The sequence below is a fragment of the Kogia breviceps genome, chromosome 2 (assembly GCF_026419965.1).
Source record: "Kogia breviceps isolate mKogBre1 chromosome 2, mKogBre1 haplotype 1, whole genome shotgun sequence".
In the NCBI taxonomy this organism is placed as follows: Eukaryota; Metazoa; Chordata; class Mammalia; order Artiodactyla; family Physeteridae; genus Kogia; species Kogia breviceps.
Window position 1 is genome coordinate 32,113,376 of NC_081311.1, and position 23,683 is coordinate 32,137,058.

Sequence of the window (23,683 nt, forward strand, 5' to 3'; positions counted from 1 at the left end):
GCATGTGTGCATGTACATACACTCGCACATACACGCAGAGTCCATTTCAATCTCCCCGTCTCCAAGCCTTTGCCCCAGGCACCCCAGCAACAGCAGAGAGCAATGCTCTACCATGTTTCCCCATGTTGCCCCCTGAGCAGGATTTTCTGGGAGGAGGAGAGGACTTCTCCCACCCCCTCTCCCCTACCTAACCCGTTCCTCCCCTCCCTGCAGGGCTCATATAGACAAAAGTGAGGGGTTGGGTTTAGGCGGTTTTTACTTTGGATATTTCTGAGCTGAGAAATAGAGGAGCTATAGAGACACAGACAGATGCTTCCCCCTCATGAGTGGAATGAGGGTTGTACGAAAAGAAGGAAACATTTGCTAGGCCTCTAGGTCTTAGAAAATTTCAGGAGTGATTTGAGGGGGCTCAGTCTGTCAGGTGATGATCTAAGCCAGTGGCTCCCGAAATGTGGCCCCCAGACCAGCAACCTCAGACCCAGTGATTCAGGAACTCTGAGAGTAAAGCCCAGCAATCCATTTTCCCACAAGCCCTGCAGAAGGTTCTGATGCGTACCGCGGTTGGAGAACCACTGGATTAGAGCATAGGCTCAAGCACAGTGAATTTCCCCACAGTGAACACGGCAGGAGATGAGAGATACTGGAGGAAGGGAAGCATAAACTCCAGCATCATCTTACAGGGGCCACCAACTATCACAGTCAGGACAGGTAAACTGGATTCCCTGGTTGCTGTCACCAGCCACTGTCTGCCCCTCCAAAACAATCCCCTGCACCCCTATCCTGGCAACTCTTATGGGTTAGTTAGGCCACTTTCAGGCCTGAAGAAGAGGCCTGGGTTATGTTGACTTGATAAGTTTATGGAGTTTTAGTCTCTTTTCTTTTCAGGCAAAGGCCCCTTTCAGGGAATGCACATCCTTTAAAACTTCAAGAGGATTTCCCTGTTAACTCCATCTCTGAATACCCATATGCTCATCATACACACTCAAATCTGTGTTCTTAACTGTGATTAAAACAACAACAACAACAACGGTGTTCACCACAGCTAGTGGTTTATTCTGGTACGTGTGCGACAGGGCAGAAGGTCAAGGGCCATTAACCCACAGGAAGGAAGCCAGTAGGGATACAAGTCAAATGAAACTATGAGTTTCATATTTATATATCCAACTTGACAAAGGGGTTAGTGGCTTTTAAAAATACAATTTTGATGACAGCAGCCCTTGCCTTGCTCATGTTGGCCTCTGATCGTCCTCTGCGCTCCCTGGCAGCCGCCAAGCTGGGCTCTCAGCTCCTTGACGGACATCTGCTTGCCACTGCAGGTCTTCACGCCTGCTGTTCCCGCTCTGTGCTGGGACCGCTCTCCTCCTTAATTCTCATCTAGACCAGCTCCTGCTCACCCTACTTCACTCTGCTAGCCGTCACTGGATTCCCCAGGAAGCCCCCTGCCACCCCCCTTCACCTCAGGTCTCCTGCTGAGCGCTCCCTAAAGCACATTCATGTCTTCTATAATAGCATTTATCGCTCTGTACAGCAAGTGCTCGTTTCCTTCTGTTTCCTCCTCGAGAAGCTCCAAGAGCACTGAGACATGTCTTTTTCCTTGGGGTACCTATACCTAAAACAGTGCTGGCCTGCTGCAGCACTCAATAAGCATTACCTGAATTAGTGAGAGAATGATTAACAGAAGCAAAAAAAAACCTCAACTCGAAATATATCATTCTCCCCCCGAGGAGGCAGCAATACTTTGGTCACAACTTTGGGATGGGGAAAGCAAGCAAGGTCTGTGGATGCCATAAATGTGGTTTGCTCGAGAGAGAGATAAGCACACTTCCCCTTCCTTATAATGACTTTACAAACATCTGCGAGGAGAATGTTTAGAAGGATGCACAAGAAGCTACCAACAGTGGCTATTTCTTAGAAAGTGGGAAAAAGATGTTGACGAGGAGAGAAACTCTTCACTTTATATACTTTGATACTGTTTGATTTTTCTCCCCACAACCACCTTTCTTCTTTTTGATATTATGAACTGTGTCAAACATTCTCAGATAAAGCACTGAGAATAATGTAATGAACATCCACCCAACATACATACCACCGAGCTATATCTAATCTTTGCATTCTTCCATACTTGTTTTAGTTTTTTTTTTAAGATGTAAAACATTACAGATAGATTTGAAGTACTCTGTATACTGCTCCCTGATAGCATTCTTTTTTTTTCCTCTTTCCAAAGGTAAACTTTACCCTAAATTTGGTGTTTATCATTCCCATTCAAGCTTTTACACTACCGCTATATATCTCTATATACGTAAACAACATATACCTTTCAAACTTCATATAAGTGTGTCATTTCACATCTTCTTTACTTTGCTTAACATTACATTTTTTATATTCATTCACATTGATAACAGTGGCTCTAGGTCAGTAGTTCTCAACCTTGGCTGCATGTGGGATCACCTGGGGAGTTTTAAGTAATACCAATGCGTGGGCTCTTCCCTCAGAGATTCTGATATAATGCATGTACAGCCAAGTTGAGAACTACAGTAAATTAGTTTCATATATTCTTTTTTTTTTACTGCTGTGTAGAATATTTCATAGTAGGAGTATTCATAACTCATGTGCCCATTTTCTGAATTGTTTCCTTTTATTTATGTATTTATTTTTTGCTATTTCAAGCAATTCAGTAATGACCATCGTGTACTTGTCTCCCTGTGCGTGTATCTCTAGGGTATACACTTAGTGACGTTGAACCCTAGAGTTTCTGCTTCTGTGAATTGTCTTCTTCCTATTTTTCCATTGTCCTTTTTCTCATGCCCCCTCTCTTTCTTCCTCTGGGTCATAGCTCCTAGTTTTTGAATTTTGCAATTGCCTACACACTGCCATACCATGGCTCTCAATCCAGAAACAGCTGTTGAAATGGAATTTGGGTGCCTTCCCAAAGCAGTAGTGAGTACATCATAGATTCCCCTGGACGAGCCAGCTGGTGATTAGGTTGGTTCCTGATTCTCAGCTCTGTACTTTGGTCTCTCACCTCCTGAGCCCCAGGCAGCGAGTCTGCTGCTTTTCTCTCCCATCTTCTCTCAAGAGTAGCAAAATAGGGGAGCCTCAACACAGTCCCTGGCTTCAAAAAGGGAGACTGGCTCCGGTTCTCTGGATTTCATGAAGCGTTTTCAGACCTTGGTGCCATCCTCTTTGGGCCCCACTCACTGCTAGTGTTTCTGTCCTGCTTCTATTCCATGAGATAACTGTCATGGTTTGGAGCCCAGAGAAGCCTTCTGTTTTTCAATCTTTATACTTTACCATTGTTATGGATATGTAATAGAAGGGCTAGGTCAAAGCAAGAACTTATTACACCATCTTGACTTTATTTTTTATGTTCATGATGAACATTTTAAAAATTTTATTTTAAAACCTAAATTCACAATTAAGATGATACCTTCTTCTCAATTCCCCTTTTCTGCAAGTAGAGAAAAAGGATCACAATAGCCCAAACTCAGGCTGGATGGCAGAGAAAACTAGGTTTTATTAATACTGCCAAGTAATTCAATAAGCAGTCAGCTGTATAAACATAATAAGAGCTGTCACAATTCCTAAGATTAGAACCAATGGTAACTTTCATAGAGACACACCTGGAAATGTATAATTTACCTGTATGCTTTGTGCTTTCGTCCCTTGATAATTTTTTGGAAGCAACTGTTTCCAGAAACTTTCCTTTGAATAGTCAAAATATACAGCCCTTGGTGAATTATTTTTCTGAATATTAAACCAGACCTATTAATACATCAACATAAAATCAGTAGAGGCCCACAGGAGTACGAAGCCCATAGTAGGTTAGGGCAGAGAAAAATTGTACAGTCCTCCTCCCCAGTGAAGTGGCAGAAGCCAAGGATGGTTCTGAGGCAGGAGGTACAGAGATTCCAGGGGTGTGTGCACACTAGATTGCTTGCTGGTTCTCAACCTCGAAGGCACTGCAGAATCACGTCAAGGAGCCTTGGGGATAAAAGATTCCCCTGGCCCTACACCCCAGGGATTCTAACTGAACATCTACAGCTTCTTCAAAGTTCCCACATGATTCTAATATATGGTCAGTGTAGAGAACCACAGGTTTACTCAAGATCCCGCCCCCCTCCAACCCCACCATATACTTACATTTTCACCATCAAACAAACAATCTACACTTTGTAAGGGACAAAATGGGTCAAACTGCTTATGACATTGCCCAGTTAATGGATTCCAAAGCAAATACTCATCAGTCTCTGGTGTTAATACATAAGCCACATGCCCCTGTATGAAGAAAGACTTAAAGTCATTTTTGGTGGATGATTGATTTAACTCATTTTCTTATGTGTAAATTATAATGTAAGCATATGATATCTCTGAGTTTTTAGTAGATAATATTGCCCGTTACCTTAGTTATTCTTTATTCCTGTATTATTTATTTATTTGCCTTGCCGCACAGCTTGTGGGATCTCAGTTCCCCGACCAGGGATTGAACCGGGGCCACGGCAGTGAGAGCCCAAAATCCTAGCCACTAGACCACAAGGGAACTCCCTGGTATCTCTGATTTTTAAAAGCCTTTTTAAGGACCTTTACAATTTTTTTGGAAAGGATAAAACCAAAGCAACTGAAATCCTCAGGCCCAGGCTAGCATGAGGATTCAAATGAGAACTTTTGAGCTAGTGCTGCCACGTATGGTCCTGAAGAGCGTACCCTCATAGCAATAAAATATGTTGTTCTAACAAAATCAGTATATTATGACCAATTCCCAATAGCTAGTACTAAAGGGTTTTGAGGTAGGGGCGCTTTTGTGTAATTCACACAAAGGTGCTATATGGATTAGCCCTGCTTTATGTAGAATATACTTGGAGACCAAGGGTGAACACCATGCAGAGTTAGGGAATGGAATTTTGCCTAAGGCTCTGAAAAGCCAAGTGAAGTTGAAAAGTCATAAGATTAATTTTGTGAGCAAGATACAGAGTTAGAGGCCAGAGAGAGATTACACAGGAAAGCACCTGGGGAATAAAAGTAGTCATTATGTTATTATTTTGCTCTGCACATACTTTTGAAGTATAAACCTTTCTTATTTAGCAAAGAATAAAAATTTCAGGTAACAATAATAATGACTATTTAACTATTTATTGATTACCCCAGGTACTGTACTCAGCACTCACACTAATTTTCTCCCATGAATTCCAAATTCTGTGAGGTAGGGATGATTAGCATGCCCGTCTTTCACATGAAGAATAAGAGGTTAAGAGCTTGTCGAGGGTAATAGTAAATGGAATTACTCCTTTTCGGGGAGGAGATAAGTGAGGCTCAGAGAAATAAGGCTGAGATCGTACAGTTAGTAAACGTCATTGCTGGGTTTTAAAATCCTCTTTGACCTCCAAATCTATACTCTTAACACTGTGCTGTGCAGCCTGGTTTCCCTGACTCCAAAGCTCTTGCTCTTTATCGCTGTGCTCATCTTTACAGTAAAGAGGCTTCACCTCAACCAGCAGCAGAGGTGAAAGGCACAGATGAGTGCTGCCACCCAGTGTTGACTCAGAGGTAAAACTGTAAAAATGTTTGTTGAAATATTGCTGACTGTTTACTGCCATCTAGTGGCTCTCAAAACTACAGCAGGGGGATCATATGGGGAAATGAAGGGAATATAGAGAAATAAATGATCATGACAAAAACCATAAAACAAGACTGGAAGTTTTTGACACTTATCAATATACCACTGTAACTATTACTACATCACCTACCACCACCATTTATTGAGCATTTTCCACATAAACCAGGTGCTGTTCCCAGTGCTATTTACTATGTAATTTAATATTTTTAGTAGCTCCATGAAGTATCACTATTATTTGTACTACTTTACGAAAAAGAAAAACAAAAGCAAGTCATTCTTTTTTTTTTTTTTTTTTGCGGTACGCGGGCCTCTCACTGTTGTGGCCTCTCCCGCCGTCGAGCACAGGCTCCGGACGCGCAGGCCCAGCGGCCATGGCTCACGGGCCCAGCCGCTCCGCGGCATGCGGGATCCTCCCGGACCGGGGCACGAACCCGCGTCCCCCGCATCGGCAGGCGGACTCTCAACCACTGCGCCACCAGAGAAGGCCGCAAGTCATTCTTTACGTTGTATAAATTTTGATGAACGAACATTATCCTCCTAAGTAAATAATTGTTCGCCTAGGAAATTTCCTAATTAGCCTGTGAAAAGAAGGAAACTTGGGGTTGAAGTCTTTTAAACTTGCAGCTAAAAGCTAATTAGTTTTGTTTACACTATTTAAACATTAAGTCCAACACTTACTTCCAACATCGAGGTTCCTAGGAGGACCAAAGCTTTCTTTCCAAAATACAGGAAGAAATTACAGAGAAGTATGGCATGCTCCTCCTTATTTCCAATAGCCAAACTGATGCAGCGCTAAGGCAAAACAAAAGCAGCAAGGACACATAAAAGGAGGGGAGGAGAGAAAGTTGAGTAATGCAAGCATCCAACAGATTTAGAGTCCCTCCAAACCCTCACACACACATTCTTGCCAGGTCACTAAGATGACTGCAAAGCCGAAAGCTCCAGCACCCTTTGCCTGTTAAAACACTAGGGCGTTAGAAAGAGAGAACATTAACCTGGAACATAAGGGTCACCTTTATCATGGGATAATTAATGTTGATACTGTGTAAGTGACCCAATAATTTTATCCTCCAAACTGGGGCATTTTTGTTTGAGACAAATACCCTGGGAAAACAGGGATACATTGGCTGATATTTTAAGGAACTTCACCTGACGGGAAATCACATAGTGTTTTTGGAGGAAGGGATCCTTTGGTCAGTGGAGCTACGCTCCGTCCTGTACCAATACAGTGCTCTCAACTGAAAGAGAGGAAGAGATCTGAGTTGGAGCCCAATCAGAAAGAGTAATGGAAACTTCTTTAACTGAAAGAGCTGAACAGTTGGGCTGGGTGTAATCAAATACAGGGTGCCTAGTAAAGCAGTGGTAGCAGGAGAGAAAAAGCACAGCAGAGGTGGCAGACCAGTGGTCTGTAACCTAGTTCTAGTTGATAGGTGTGTTTCTTTTGGCCCCGAAATGCTTTTAAAAATTGGAAGATCTCATATAAAACTCTGGATTTCTGGCTTGAAAAATCAAAGGATCTAATAAAATATACGGGCCCAAATGTTCATATGGCAATGATGTGTCATTGCTGAGTAGTGGCTGTACCATTTAGACTGCACATGTGCTTCCATTTCATTAGTCCCAGAGAAAGGGCTGTGGTGGACAGGGAGCTTGGGGAGGGGCGCTCAGGAGCTCTTGGAGTGACTATTTACCAGCCTGGAAGCATTTCAATGTTTTAACAACTGATATGGCCACATCAGTACACACCAGCTGAATGTGATGGTGAGCGATGGAGGCTAGGGAGGATGGTAACGTGGCGCTTCTGAAGGATGTGTGTGGACAGGAGAATGAAGAGCAGATTATGAGTAGTCTTCAATGTCAGGCCAAGGAGGTTCCCCTGACTGGATTTCATAAGAGAAGGAGGGAATGGATGAGAGGAGGTAACTAATATACTGCGTTCCAGGTGCCTATCCTTTCAAAACCCCTGCATGACACAGATGAGGAAACTGAGGTCCAAAGAAGCTAAATAACTTATCTTAGGTCACACAGCTATCAGATGGTTGAAGTAGGATTTGAACCAAGGTTTGTTTGACTCCAAGACTGTATGTTGGGTAGGAGAAATAACTCTTGTCTTGTGACAACCTAATTAGTCATTCACTCACGGGTATCCCAAGTCCAAACAGTTCATGTCAATGGGAAGACATTAGCCAAGAGGAAGCCTATGACTGTGGTAACCTGTGGATTATGGGTATTGTTTGGATTGGAGGGCATTCGGGAGCACTAGTATTTGCCTGAATGGTTATTTTATGGTTATTTTTAGCTGCTTTAGAGGTTATCTTTCAATGTTCTGCAGGATCATCATACCCCTGAACACATTCTGATTAGTTTGAAGAGTCTAAGAAGAGTCTAGAGTTAACTGACACCTCTTTTAGTTTTACCATATTTGAATCACTGGATCCTGAAACAAACCATGTGCTTGTATCTCTCTTACTCCCACTTAGCAGAAGGCAGGGTAGCTGACCTATTAAGTTAGTCCTGTGCCCCCTAAGTCCATTTCAGGTCAAAAATCTAACCTCTAAAACATTCTAGATAAGTGCCAGGACTATCAGTTCCAGATGGAAAGTGTCCTTCTTTTAGGGTCCCATCATGCTGGTATTTTCCATTAAAAATATTGAATACTTGCTAAATGTAAAGCACGTACAAGTGACAAATATAAAAATAAATAAGAATCAAATCTTCCTTATCATTCAAGGAGATTAAACTTGGGATGTATATGTACAGTGTGTGGGTATAGGGCCAGTATATAGGCAGCTAAATATAATTTAAGGTGGAATGGAAAATGTGTTCTAATTAGGGCTGTCACACTTGCGGGGGTCGGGGGAGGGGAATAGGATGCCTAGTTCAATTTGAATTTCAGATAAACAAGTAGTTTTTCAGTATAAATATGTCCCAAATATTGCATGGGGCCTGTATTTTACTTGGCACCCAGTCTAAAGACAATTTTAGTCCAAGTGCCAAGGAAGAGCACTGCTATACAAGCTCTTCATTCAGATGTGGGAAAACTGGGGAAAGCTTCTGGGAAGTGGTGGTATTTCTGCTAGACTTCAGGGTCTGACCACCTCTATAGTGAACAAGCCATATTTCTCTCTGGAAAATGTCATAATATTGTACTCCTGGAATTCCTGTTGAATCTCAATATTATGAGCTACTTAAAATGTTGAATAAGAATTTTGGTCTTTAAGAATTATTTTTACGGGTTGTTATAGGGCTGAAAATGATGTATTAAATTATCAAATGCCTTCAAATTGCACGAGGCAAATTACTACATAAGTGCATAATATTTTTAAAAAGTTTTCTTCAAAAGAAAAGCAAGTAAGAAATACTATACATTTAAATTATAAAATGTAATTTGTTACCTCTGATGTCATCCATATATCAAAACCATCATTTTCATCCAGTGTATCAGGCATAATAGGAATCAAAGATACAAAGCGAGCAATGAGGTCCTAAAATAATATTAACTAACATTTATTGAGAGCATACTATATGCCTATCATCAAGCACAGTGCTTTACATGCACTGTCATCACATTTAGTGTATCCTATAAGCCTATGAAGTACACACTATTATTAATTTTATTTTACAAAAGAAGAAACAAGCTTAGAGTGCTAAGATAACTTGCTCAGGGTCACACACTAACACAATATATGGATCTCTGGGAATGAGACCAAGTTAGCATGACTTCAGAGCATGCATGTTAACCATTACATTTCATTGTAATAAGTAAAAAATTTAAACACGATACATTACATGTATACTTTAAAGTATAACTTTAAAAAATGAAAAAAGATGTTGAAAAATAGCAAAAGTTTGATTTACTTTTAGGCTCAAAATCTAGCAGAAATATATATATATTTTTTAATTAATTAATTAATTTATTTATTTATTTATTTTTGGCTGTGTTGGGTCTTCACTGCTGCGCGCAGGCTTTCTCTAGTTGCGGCGAGCAGGGGCTACTCTTCGTTGCGGTGCACAGGCTTCTCATTGCAGTGGCTTCTCTTGCTGTGGAGCACGGGCTCTAGGTGCGCGGGCTTCAGTAGTTGTGGTGCGTGGGCTCAGTAGTTGTGGCTCGCGGGCTCTAGAGTGCAGGCTCAGTAGTTGTGGCGCACGGGCTTAGTTGCTCCACGGCATGTGGGAGCTTCCCAGACCATGGCTCGAACCCGTGTCCCCTTAATTGACAGGAAGATTCGTAACCACTGCGCCACCAAGGGAAGCCCCTGGCAGAAATATTTTTCTTAATAAAAACTAGTTATAAGTTGCTGCAGCAAGAAGTTATTGGTGCAGCCTACTTTTTCCAACAACAGAAGTTCTATTGTGGATTGTTCCCCCTATAGGGCTGGAGATAAGGACTCGGACTAGAGTAGGAAAGAAGAAAAGAATACAAATAAACAATGAGCTAACACAGAAAGTTCACCAACATTTTCACTGATTTACAATAACTACCATTTATGCACTAGTATGACTTCCTACACTGGTCACGTTTCCGACTTCATGCAATTAATTAAACATGGTTCACAATACTTGATAAGCAAAGGAGCTAGGATTTATGCTTTTTTAAAAAGGCAAAGATTGTCCTTGAAAGAAATCTCAGAGCATTATTATCTCCTTGGACTTTGGGTGTCAGGAAACAGGGAAGAAGAAACCCGTAATGGAAAAGCAGAGTGTAGCAAAAGGTGATCTAAACTAGGACTTTTGACTTTAGCTTAAAGAATCCAGGTAAGAGCTCTATACTGGGAAATAATATAAATTTTCTGAGGAGAGCCAATTGACTCAATCAAGCCTGCATAAATAAAAGGTATAAATGATTTTTCATAGATGCCCTTTAATCAAAGCTTATTTTTTCTTTGTTTTTTCATGAAAATAAAATCTTTATTTTCAGTTATTACCCACCAATAAGAGAAAGTTCACAGTTTTAGCTCTTGACACAAAGTGAACTAGGAGGCAAATTTACATCCATCAGATACAACTAATGGACCAACTTTTAAAATCCAGGCTATCTTGAAAGCTTGCAACATAGCAGATATCGCTGTGTATTCTCTAGTGACAGAATGCCAGCAATGGCTGACAATGACTTGTGAAGTGTTTTTAATAGCAGTGTTTTTTAATATGTTGCTAGAAATCAGGAGGTTTATAACACATTCGTGTCCAGAAATGGGTTAAGATACTTTAAAGTCTAAACACACTATGTATGAGTGTGTATGTTGTAGTCTCAAGAGGGGTCAATAGTCCATATGGATTAAATTAATACTTGCCTCTGGGTAGCAGGTATGTTTGTAAATATAAAATTATGTTAAACATTAGCACCAGTGCAGAACATGCTCAGCATCATAAGGTGCAAAACACCAGCACAAGTTTATCCATCATTAAAAAAACCAATTACCTCCTTCCTAAAATGTCAAACTAGTAGGTAACTAGATTAATAAATCTAATCCCAATGAATGACTCTTGTACTGTACAATTTCTCTTTTAGAAGTATAGGGGAGAACTAATCAGCTAAACAGACGTTTTATGATTTAAGTCTTAAATCATAAAGTATTTTAAAAACTGGACATTACCATACATAGATAGAAAATTACTAATAATAGTGATAAAAAGAGCTTTAAAACTGTAAATAAAACCTCTTTTCTGTTTATCAATAAATGTTGCAGAAGACTTTAAAAAAAGATCCTAGAAAGCCTGTTTATTGATTATTCTCTCCATGTATGTTTTAGTAAGTGGTGATGCTCTTGATCAAGAAATCCATTATTAACCTAATTTTCTAATGGAGGAAGAGGTAAAAGATACTTATCACCTTCTGTGGAATCTATCAACTTAAGAGCAAAATTAATAACAATATATGAAGTTCAGAAACAGTAAAATTTGTGGTTTGTACTTCATGGATGATGCTGCTGTTGCAACCTTATAAAGTAAAGCTGTCTGCAAAGCTTATTTTTTTCTTAAATGGGAGACTAGATCTCTGATTTCATATTTTCCTTTCTCAAAGTGGAAGAAGTTACATTCTCTTCTGAGTCCATAATGAATACAGGTACATGTCTCTTCTGTCAGCTGGTAAATAACAGATATGCATAAAGCCACATAAGGATGGGGTGGGAAGTGTTATGTTGGCGGTTTACAGAGCAAAATGTAACATAGTTGGACTTCCCTGGTGGCACAGTGGTTAAGAATCCGCCTGCCAATGCAGAGGACACGGGTTTGATCCTTGGTCCAGGAAGATCCCACATGCTGCAGAACAACTAAGCCCGTGCGCCACAACTACTGAGCCCGCGTGCTGCAACTACTGAAGCCCACACTCCTAGAGGCTGTGCTCTGCAACAAGAGAAGCCACCACAATGAGAAGCCCACACACCACAACGAAGAGTAGCCCCCGCTTGCTGCAACTAGAGAAAGACTGCGTGCAGCAACCAAGACCCGATGCAGCCAAAAATAAATAAAACAAAAAAACATAGTTTCTTCACTCCCACATACAACAAGAAGCAATCCTTAGAAGGGCACAACTCCTTTAGAAACTTAACTTTTAATTTTGCCTGGAAGTCAAAGGAATTTTTCTGTGTTATTTTTCAAAGTTTGACAGAAAAGTTGTGAAGCTGATATGGTCACATGAACTGGTGTGGCAACAGTGACTCTCTAGAACAAGTGGGCAGAAGTGAAAGGGATCAGGAAGAAATGTTTTCTTCCATCTGGTGCTCAAGAGGACACATTGCAACATAGATGGTTTCTCTCTCAGGAAACTGTCTCTGAAGGTAAAGTAATTTTAATAAGAAAGTTATACTCAAAGTTAATAATAAAAAGTAAACAAGTTAAAATAAAGATAAATTTGGAGTGATCAAAATGTTCTAAAATTTACTGTGGTGATGTTGCACAACTCCGTGTATATACTAAAAGCCACTGAATTACATGCTTTGGAAGGGCAAATTGTATGGTATACGAATATCACAATAAAGCTTCTAAAATAAATATAACTTACAAGTGTTGCATTAGAATCATGAAGAAATATATCCAGGAGTTGTTGAGGTGGATTCAATGCCTTGATATATCTTGTTACTAAGATCTGTATCCCCTCATCATTAAAAACAGTAGTTGTGATTCTTCGTTTAGGAAATAATGCCTTACAATTTTTTTTAAAAATCTGTGCTCTCTCCAAAACATCTATGTGACCTGAAAACTAGAATTAAGTTTAAAATATTTCAACATTGTACTATATTGTCCCCACAGGAAAATATCAAGAACCAACATTCATTTTTGTCAGCTTTGAAATTAACACTTCTTTGATAGTATATATGAAAATAATTCCATGTAAAACCTACCTTGTCTAGTTCTGGATTACAGATGGCATATGATATTTGAGGTTCAATAGTAGCAAAAATATTTAAGAAGGTACATTCTTTCAAATTCTGTCCAATATAATCTTCTTTGGGAGACACATAAGTCTCACTCCAAGTATACCCAAGCAAAACTGGTGGAATATTTACTTGAAACGTTCCACTAATCTGAAAGAGTATATCAGTATAATGGATTCTGCATGATGAAAATAAACATCAGTCAAATATAGTATAGCTCAGTTCAGTCTTCTCCATTGCAGGAAACAGGCTTGCATGGGTTCATGCTGATTCTACTAATAGGTACTTGCACAAGAATGGTAAGGTTCTCCATGATGATTTGTTCACAGGCAACCTTGACACCCTGGGTCCCTGTCTAATATGTAGTATGTGGAGAAGGCAGAAGTAAGAAAGGGATGAAACAATGAAGCAAGTTAATGGATCAGAGTGATAAAAGCTCTTAGAAGATCTAATTTAAGCTCAGAGAAAATGCTAAAAGACCATGATACATTTTGCATTGGGTCTGGAAAGAGGAAAAAAATTGTAACAGCAGGAAGGATAACCCAAAGTCCACTGGAGGAGGGATCTTGTGTGTGGGTGTGTGGGTGTGCATGTGTGCACACGCATGTTTGGGAGGAGATAATTTACAATAATAACTAATAATAATACTAATATAACTAAAGTTATTGAGCACTTACTATGTACAAGGCATTCTGCCAAGTGTTTGATATAGATCATATTATTCAACGAGGTAGACACCACTCTTATCTCCATTTTATAGATAAGGAAACTGTGGCTCAGAGCATGTAAGTAATTCATGCAAGATCACATAACTAATGAGTAGTAGAGCCAGGATTACAACCCAGTTTGGTCCACCTTTGAAGCTCACATTCTTAACTACCTCTCTATCCTAGCATCTGGCCTGAGACTGAGAAATATCTGCAGGGATTTACAAACGTAGGAAGCCCTATACCTCCAACAATTTAAAATCTTTGTTGCTCTTCATTTGCAGCACTTGTATTTTCAACGTGCTCCCTCATGACATCCTGTGATTGCATAATACGCAGACGTTTCTATTCTCCTCCATTCTCTTCTCCTTTCCTACCAACAGTTTTAGGTGGTAACATGACAGCCATGTAGTGACCAAGTCACATAAGTAAAATGCAAGAAGTCTGAGAGGTTTTCTGGGGAAGTGTCTGTTTTCCTGATACAGGCACTGCCCCTTCTTGCTTCACCCCACCTCCTGTCTGCAGCATGAATATGAGGCTGGAAGTGCAATTATGAGGATGAAAGTCACATGATAAGGAGAGTAGAACAGAAAGAAAAAAGTAGCTTGGATCCTTGATGATATTCTTGAGCAGATGCACTGGCATCTAGACTTCTTTTTTGTGAGATAAATAGACCTCTTACATCAGCCACTGTTAGTCAGGTTTTCTGTTGCATATGACTGAATACAGTACTAACTGATACACACATAATTCCTTCTGAGTGACATGACTTCGTGTGCTTGATAAATGCATCTTTAGGGACTTGATTAAAAGTTATCTCCTCTGTAAATATTCCCCTGATCTTTCATCCTCCTCCTCATTCCTCTCTCACCTACCCCGGACCGCTCTGAACACCCCCTTGCTTCCCCCTCCAAACCAGGAAGGGTGGGGTACTCCTTATTCATTGTTCTCATAGTACCAATCTCATGCCCCTATCAAAGCCCTACAGCATTACCATGTTGTACTGAAATGGTTGTTTTCTTCTACAGACAGTGAACTCCTTGAGGTAGAAAATTCATTTCTGAATCATCTGTAACTGGCATATCTCTGTAAGTTACAGGCCCCAAATGAAATCTAGACTGGGGTTTTATATTTTGCTGGCCATGTAGGCATATTCTTGCTGCAAAACCCAGCAGAGCCCTCTGGGGGGTACCACAGACACAGATGCTAATCATCAGTCTCACCATTATCAATAAACAGGTTTGAGGAGCTGAAACTCCTGGAACCCATGGTTACAAAGCAATGTCATTAATCAGAATATTTATGAATCTGGTCTTACAAAACTATTATGAGCAAATATGAATGTTACTTTAAGACCTAAGGCTACCTGTCCTTTTCTTCATCAATGAACACTCTAAAACTATATGAAATAAATTTGTGGGTGTCTCCTATTCCAGAGACAGCTAAAACCTTCAAATACTCCAACATACATGGGGCAGTTGAATACAGGATCATTTTGACTGACTTATCAAACTGCCAGTCAGAATCTGACTCAAAGACTCAGGTATTTCTATTAGCCAGAGACAAAAATTTAGAATAATTAGCAAATAATCATTTTTTATTACCTCAGATTGTTGCAGGAGAGTAGAGAAAGGGAAGACGATGGATCCAAGCCAATTCTTTCTTATGTATGAATGACCACTGCAGCTCCTGAAACTGTGATCCTATTAAAATAAATCATTTTTCTATTACTCATTCTATATCATGTGATGGATAATTTCACACAAACATGTAGGTAAGTATAAAAAATTCTCTCCCTTTTAAAAAAGAAACCAAAGAGTAAATAGAAAAGATTTTTTTCTCACTTAAAAAAATTTCTTTAAAAGATAATTGACTATTTAAAGCAATAATAATGACCTGTTGTGGAGTTTATGACATACATATAAGGAAAATGTATGATAACACTAACACAAAGCACAGGAGGGGAAATGGAAGTATAGTAATATCCTGTTCTTACACTATATATGAAGTGGCATAATATTATATAAAGATAGACTGTGATAAAGAATATATAATAAAACCTAGAGCAACAATTAAGAAATAAAATTATAGCTAATAAGCCAATAGTGGAAGTGTGATAGAATCACAAAAGAACTCTATTAATCCAAAAAAGGGAGGAAAAAAAGAAAAAGGAACAAAGAACAGATGGGACAGCAGAAAGCAAATAGGAAGATGGAAACCAACCAGGTCAATAATTACACAAAATGTAAATAGCCATTCATTAAAAGGTAGAGATTGTTACACTGAATAAAAAAGCAAGACCCAACTATATGCTGTCTAAAGTAAACCCATTTTAAATATAAAGACACAGGTTAAAAGAAAAAAAATAAGAAGAACAGAAAGAAAAAGATATATCATACATACAACCACTAATTAAAAGAAAGCTGGAATCACCATATTTATAACATACAAAGTAGATTTATGAATAAGAATATAACCAGGGATAAAGGGGAATATTTCATAATGATAAAGGAATCAATTCATGAAGAAGAAATACAATCTTAAAAGTATGTGCACCTAGCTGAACCAAGATGGTGGAGTAGAAGGACATGCTCTCATTCCCTCTTGCCAGAACACCAGAATCACAGCTAGCTGCTGGACAGTCATCGACAAGAAGACACTGGAACTCACCAACAAAGATACCCCACATCCAAAGACAAAGGAGAAGCCACAATGAGATGGTAGGAGGGGCGCAATCACAGTAAAATCAAATCCCATAACTGCTGGGTGGGTGACTCACAGACTGGCGAACACTTATACCACAGAAGTCCACCCACTGGAGTGAAGGTTCTGAGCTCCACGTCAGGCTTCCCAACCTGGGGGTCCGGCAATGGGAGGAGGAATTCCTAGAGAATCAGACTTCGAAGCCTAGTGGGATTTGATTGCAGGACTTCGACAAAACTCGGGGAAACAGAGGATCCACTCTTGGAGGGCACACACAAAGTAGTGTGAGCATCGGGACCCAGGAGAAGGAGCAGTGACCCCAGGGGAGACTGAACCAGACCTACCTGCTAGTGTTAGAGGGTCTCCTGCAGAGGCGGGGGTGGCTATGGCTCACCGTGGGGACAAGGACATTGGCAGCAGAAGTTCTGGGAAGTACTCCTTGGTGTGAGCCCTCCCAGAATCTGTCATTAGCCCCACCAAAGAGCCCAGGTAGCCTCCAGTGTTGGGTTGCCTCAGGCCAAACAACCAACAAGGGAGGGAACCCAGCCCCACCCATCAGCAGTGAAGCAGATTAAAGTTTTACTGATCTCTGCCCACCAGAGCAACAGTCAGCTCTACCCACCACCAGTCCCTCCCATTAGGAAACTTGCACAAGCCTCTTAGATAGACTCATCTACCAGAGGGCAGACAGCAGAAGCAAGAAGAACTACAATCCTGCAGTCTGTGGAACAAAAACCACATTCACAGAAAGATAGACAAGGTGAAAAGGCAGAGGGCTATGTCCCAGATGAAGGAACAAGATAAATCCCCAGAAAAACAGCTAAATGAAGTGGAGATAGGCAACCTTCCAGAAAAAGAATTCAGAATAATGATAGTGAAGATGATCCAGGACTTTGGAAAAAGAATGGAGGCAAAGATCGAGAAGACGCAAGAAATGTTTAACAAAGACCTAGAAGAACTAAAGAACAAACAAACAGAGATGAACAATACAATAACTAAAAGGAAAACTACACTAGAAGGAATCAATAGCAGAATAACTGAGGCAGAAGAACAGATAAGTGACCTGGAAGACAAAATGGTAGAATTCACTGCTGCGGAGCAGAATAAAGAAAAAAGAATGAAAAGAAATGAAGACAGCCTAAGAGACCTCTGGGACAACATTAAACACAACAACATTCACATTATAGGAGTCCCAAAAGGAGAAGAGAGAGAGAAAGGACCAGAGAAAATATTTGAAGAGATTATGACGGAAAACTTCCCTAACATGGGAAAGGAAATAGCCGCCCAAGTCCAGGAAGTGCAGAGAGTTCCATACAGGATAAACCCAAGGAGAAACATGCCAAGACACATAGTAATCAAACTGGCAAAAATTAAAAACAAAGAAAAATTGTTGAAAGCAACAAGGGAAAAATGACAAAAAATATACAAGGGAACTCCCATAAGGTTAACAGTTGATTTATCAGGAGAAACTCTACAAGCCAGAAGGGAGTGGCATAATATACTTAAAGTGATGAAAGGGAAGAACCTACAAGCAAGATTACTCTACCCATCAAGGATCTCATTCAGATTCAATGGAGAAATCAAGAGCTTTACAGACAAGCAAAAGCTAAGAGAATTCAGCACCACCATACCAGCTCTACAACAAATGCTAAAAGACCTTCTCTACGTGGGAAACACAAGAGAAAAAAAGGACCTACAAAAACAAATCCCCCAAAATTAAGACAATGGTAATAGGAACATACATATCGATAACTACCTTAAACGTGAATGGATTAAATGCTCCACCCAAAAGACACAGGCTTGCTGAATGGATACAAAAACAAGACCTATATATTTGCTGTCTACAAGAGACCCACTTCAGACCTAGGGACACATACAGACTGAAAGTGAGGGGATGGAAAACGATATTCCATGCAAGTGGAAATCAAAAGAAAGCTGAAGTAGTAATACTCATATCAGATAAAATAGACTTTAAAATAAAGAATGTTATAAGAGACAAGGAAGGACACTACATAATGATCAAGAGATCAATCCAAGAAGAAGATATAACAATTATAAATACATATGCACCCAACATAGGAGAACCTCAATACATGAGACAACTGCTAACAGCTATAAAAGAGGAAATCGACAGTAACACAATAATAGTGGGGGCCTTTAACACCTCACTTACACCAATGGACAGATCATTCAAAATGAAAATAAATAAGGAAACAGAAGATTTAAATGACACAATAGACCAGATAGATTTAATTTATATTTATAGGACATTCCATCCAAAAACAGCAGATTACAGTTTCTTCTCAAGTGCGCATGGAACATTCGCCAGGATAGATAACATCTTGGGTCACAAATCAAGCCTCAGTAAATTTAAGAAAATTGAAATCATATCAAGCATCTTTTCTGACCACAACACTATGAGATTAGAGGGCTTCCCTGGTGGTGCAGTGGTTGAGAGTCCACCTGCCAATGGAGGGGACATGGGTTCGTGCCCCGGTCCGGGAAGATCCCACATGCCGCGGAGTGGCTGGGCCTGTGAGCCTTGGCTGCTGAACCTGCACGTCCGGAGCCTGTGCTCCGCAACGCGAGAGGCCACAACAGTGAGAGGCCTGCATACCGCAAAAAAACAAAAAAACAAAAAAACAAAAAAACACTATGAGATTAGAAATGAATTACAGGGAAAAAAACGTAAACAACACAAACACATGGAGGCTAAACAATACGTTACTAAATAACCAAGAGATCACTGAAGAAAACAAAGAGGAAATCAAAAAATACCTAGAGACAAATGACAATGAAAACACGATGATACAACACCTATGGGATGCAACAAAAGCAGTTCCAGAAGGGAAGTTTATAGCTATACAAGCCTACCTCAAGAAACAAGAAAAATCTCAAAAGAACAATCTAACCTTACACCTGAAGGAACTAGAGAAAGAAGAACAAACAAAACCCAAAGTTAGCAGAAGGAAAGAAACCATAAAGATCAGAGCAGAAATAAATGAAATAGAAAGAAAGCAATAGCAAAGATCAATAAAACTAAAAGCTGGTTCTTTGAAAAGATAAACAAAATTGATAGACCATTAGCCAGACTCATCAAGAAAAAGAGGGAGAGGACTCAAATCAATAAAATTAGAAATGAAAAAGGAGAACTAACAACAGTCACCGCAGAAATACAAAGCATCCTAAGAGACTACTACAAGAAACTCTATGCCAATAAAATGGATAACCTGGAAGAAATGGACAAATTCTTAGAAAGGTATAACCTTCCAAGACTGAACCAGGAAGAAATAGAAAATATGAACAGACCATTCACAAGTAATGAAATTGAAACTGTGATTAAAAATCTTCCAACAAACAAAAGTCCAGGACCAGATGGCTTCACAGGTGAATTCTATCAAAAATTTATAGAAGAGCTGACACCAATCCTTCTCAAGCTCTTCCAAAAAGCTGCAGAGGAAGGAACCCTCCCAAACTCATTCTATGAGGCCACCATCACCCTGATACCAAAACCAGGAAAAGATACTACAAAAAAAGAAAATTACAAACCAGTATCACTGATGAATATAGATGCAAAAATCCTCAGCAAAATATGAGTACACAGAATCCAACAACAGATTAAAAGGATCATACACCATGATCATGTAGGATTTATCCCAGGGATGCAAGTATTTTTCAGTATATGCAAATCAATCAATGTGATACACCATACTAACAAACTGAAGAATAAAAACCATATGATCATCTCAATAGATGCAGAAAAAGCTTTTGACAAAATTCAACACCCATTTATGATAAAAACTCTCCAGAAAGTGGGCAGAGAGGGAACCTACTTCAACATAATAAAGGCCATATATGACAAACTCACAGTAAACATCATTCTCAATGGTGAAAAACTGAAAGCATTTCCTCTAAGAGCAGGAACCAGACAAGGATGTCCACTCTCACCACTATTATTCAACATAATTTTGGAAGTCCTAGCCACGGCAATCAGAGAAGAAAAAGAAATAAAAGGAATACAAATTGGAAAAGAGAAGAAGTAAAACTCTCACTGTTTGCAGATGACATGATACTATACATAGAGAATCCTAAAGATGCCACCAGAAAACTACTAGAGCTACCAATGAATCTGGTAAAGTTGCAGGATACAAAATTAATGCCCAGAAATCTCTTGCATTCCTATATACTAATGATGAAAAATCTGAAAGAGAAATTAAGGAAGCACTTCCATTTACCACTGCAACAAAAAGAATAAAATACCTAGGAATAAACCTACCTAGGGAGACAAAAACCTGTATTCAGAAAACTGTAAGACACTGATGAAAGAAATTAAAGATGATACCAACAGATGGAAAGATATACCATGTTCTTGGATTGGAAGAATCAATATTGTGAAAATGACTATACTACCCAAAGCAATCTACAGATTCAGTGCAATCCCTATCAAATTACCAATGGCATTTTTTACAGAATTAGAACACATAATCTTAAAATTTGTATGGAGACACAAAACACCCCGAATAGCCACAGAAGTCTTGAGGGAAAAAAACGGATCTGGAGGAATCAGACTCCCTGACTTTAGACTATACTACAAAGCTACAGTAACCAACACAGTATGGTACTGGCACAAAAACAGAAACATAGATCAATGGAACAAGATAGAAAGCCCAGAGATAAACCCACGCACCTATGGTCAACTAATCTATGACAAGGGATGCAAGGATATACAATGGAGAAAAAACATTCTCTTCAATAAGTGGTGCTGGGAAAACTGGAGAGCTATGTGTAAAAGAATGAAATTAGAATACTTCCTAACACCATACAAAAAAATAAACTCAAAATGGATTAGAGACCTAAATGTAAGACCAGACACTATAAAACTCTTAGAGGAAAACATAGGCAGAACACTCTTTGACATAAATCACAGCAAGATCTTTTTTGATCCACCTCCTAGAGTAATGGAAATAAAAACAAAAATAAACAAATGGGACCTAATGAAACTTAAAAGCTTTTTCACAGCAAAGGAAACCATAAACAAGATGAAAAGACAACCCTCAGAATGGGAGAAAGTATTTTCAAACATATCAACGGACAAAGGATTAATCTCCAAAATATGTAAACAGCTCATGCAGCTCAATATTAAAAAAACAAACAACCCAATCCAAAAATGGGCACAAGACCTAAGAGGACATTTCTCCAAAGAAGACATACAGATAGCCAAGAAGCACATGAAAAGCTGTTCAACATCACTAATTATTAGAGAAATGCAAATCACAACTACAATGAGGTATCACCTCACACCAGTTAAAATGGGCATCATCAGAAAATCTACAAACAACAAATGCTGAAGAGGGTGTGGAGAAAAGGGAACCCTCTTTCACTTTTGGTGGGAACGTAAATTGCTATAGCCACTATGGAGAACAGTATGGAGGTTCCTTAAAAACCTAAAAATAGAATTACCATATGATCCAGAAATCCCACTACTGAGAACAGTATGGAGGTTCCTTAAAAATCTAAAAATAGAATTACTATATGATCCAGCAATCCCACTACTGGGCATATACCCAGAGAAAACCATAATTCAAAAAGACACATGCACCCCAATGTTCATTGCAGCACTATTTACAACAGCCAGGTCATGGAAGCAACCTAAATGCCCATCGACAGACGAATGCATAAAGAAGATGTGGTACATGTGTACAATGGAATATTACTCAGCCATAAAAAGGAATGAAACTGGGCCATTTGTTGAGACGTGGATGAATCTAGAGACTGTCATACAGAGTGAAGTAAGTCAGAAAGAGAAAAACAAATACTGTATATTAAGGCATATATGTGGAACCTAGAAAAATGGTACAGATGAACCAGTTTGCAGGGCAGAAATTGAGACACAGATGTAAAGAACAAACCTATGGACACCAAGGGGGGAAAGTGGTGGGGGGGTGGGGGTGGGGGTGGGATGAATTGGGCTATTGGGATTGACATGTATACACTGATGTGTATAAAATTGATGACTAATAAGAACCTGCTGTATTAATAAATAAATAAAATTAAACTAAAAAATTTAAAAAGTACATGCACCTAATAAAGAGTTACAAAATAAATAAAGCAAAAGCAGAGCTAAAAAATATGACACCAAAAGTAAATTGATAAATTTGACTTCATCAAAACTTAAAACTTTGCTCTTCAAAAGGCACTGTTGAGAAAGTGAAAAGACAAGCTACGTACTGTAAGAAAATATTTGTAAATAATATATCTGATAAAGGATTTGTATACAGAATATGTAAAGAATCCTCAGAACTCAATAATAAGAAAACAAATAGCCCAATTTGAAAAATAGACAAAAGATTTGGACAGACACTTCACCAAAGAAGATATTCAGATAGCAAATAAATACATGGAAAAGTGCTCACCGTCATTAGTCACTAGGAAATACAAATTAAAACTACAGTGAGATACAACCGCATGGTTATTAGAGTGGCTAAAATTTTTAAGTCTGACCACTTGTTTGTAAGACTGTGAAAGAACTAGAAGTCTCATACATTGCTGGTGGAAATAAAAAATGGTACAGTCACTTTGGAAAAACGGTTTAGCAGTTTCTTAAATGTCCACCTACCATATGATCCAACCATTTCACTCCTATATATTTACCCAAGAGAAATTAAAGCATTTGTCCATACAAGGACTTATACACAAATGCTCATAGCAGCTTTATTTATAATAGCCACCCCCAAAGAAAATCCAAATGTCCATCAACAGCTGAATATTTAAACATACAACAGAATGTATGTGTTCAACAGACTACCACTATACAATAAAAATTAATGAACTATTTGATAAATAAAACAACAGAGACAAATCTCAGAATAATTTTTCTGTGAAAGTTGCCAGACCAAGGGGAAATAAGTGCATACTGTATGATGCCATTTCTATAAAATTCCAGAAAATGTAAACTATAGTTACAGAAAGCAGATCAGTGGTTGCCTGGGGTGGGAGGAAGGAAAGGAAGGAGGGAGGTATTCTAACAGGACAGGGGAAAACCTTTGAGAGTGGTGGATATGTTCATTTGATGATGGTTTCATGGGTATTATATGTCAAAACTTGTCAAAGTATACACTTTAATTATGTGCAGTTTATTATATGCTAATTATGCCTCAATAATCCTATTTTTTAAATTAGAGAAAATATGTGTAGTAAGGGAAGCAGGGACTAGACATAAATGAGTTTGGCATTTACCACCACGACCAACCCCACTGGCAGTACTCTATGATTCACTCAACTTTTAG

General features: G+C 39.1%; 1 protein-coding gene across 1 annotated transcript in view; it reads right to left on the reverse strand.

Annotated features, from left to right (window-relative positions):
- Nucleotides 1–23,683, reverse strand: part of LOC131750304 (protein CC2D2B) — a 132,047-nt gene that overhangs the window by 33,123 nt on the left and 75,241 nt on the right. Inside the window, 7 exon segments of the mRNA XM_067024967.1 lie at nt 3,640–3,762; nt 4,141–4,275; nt 6,290–6,403; nt 9,007–9,096; nt 12,615–12,812; nt 12,955–13,137; nt 15,299–15,397. Of these exon segments, the coding sequence (XP_066881068.1) occupies nt 3,640–3,762; nt 4,141–4,275; nt 6,290–6,403; nt 9,007–9,096; nt 12,615–12,812; nt 12,955–13,137; nt 15,299–15,397 (942 nt within the window).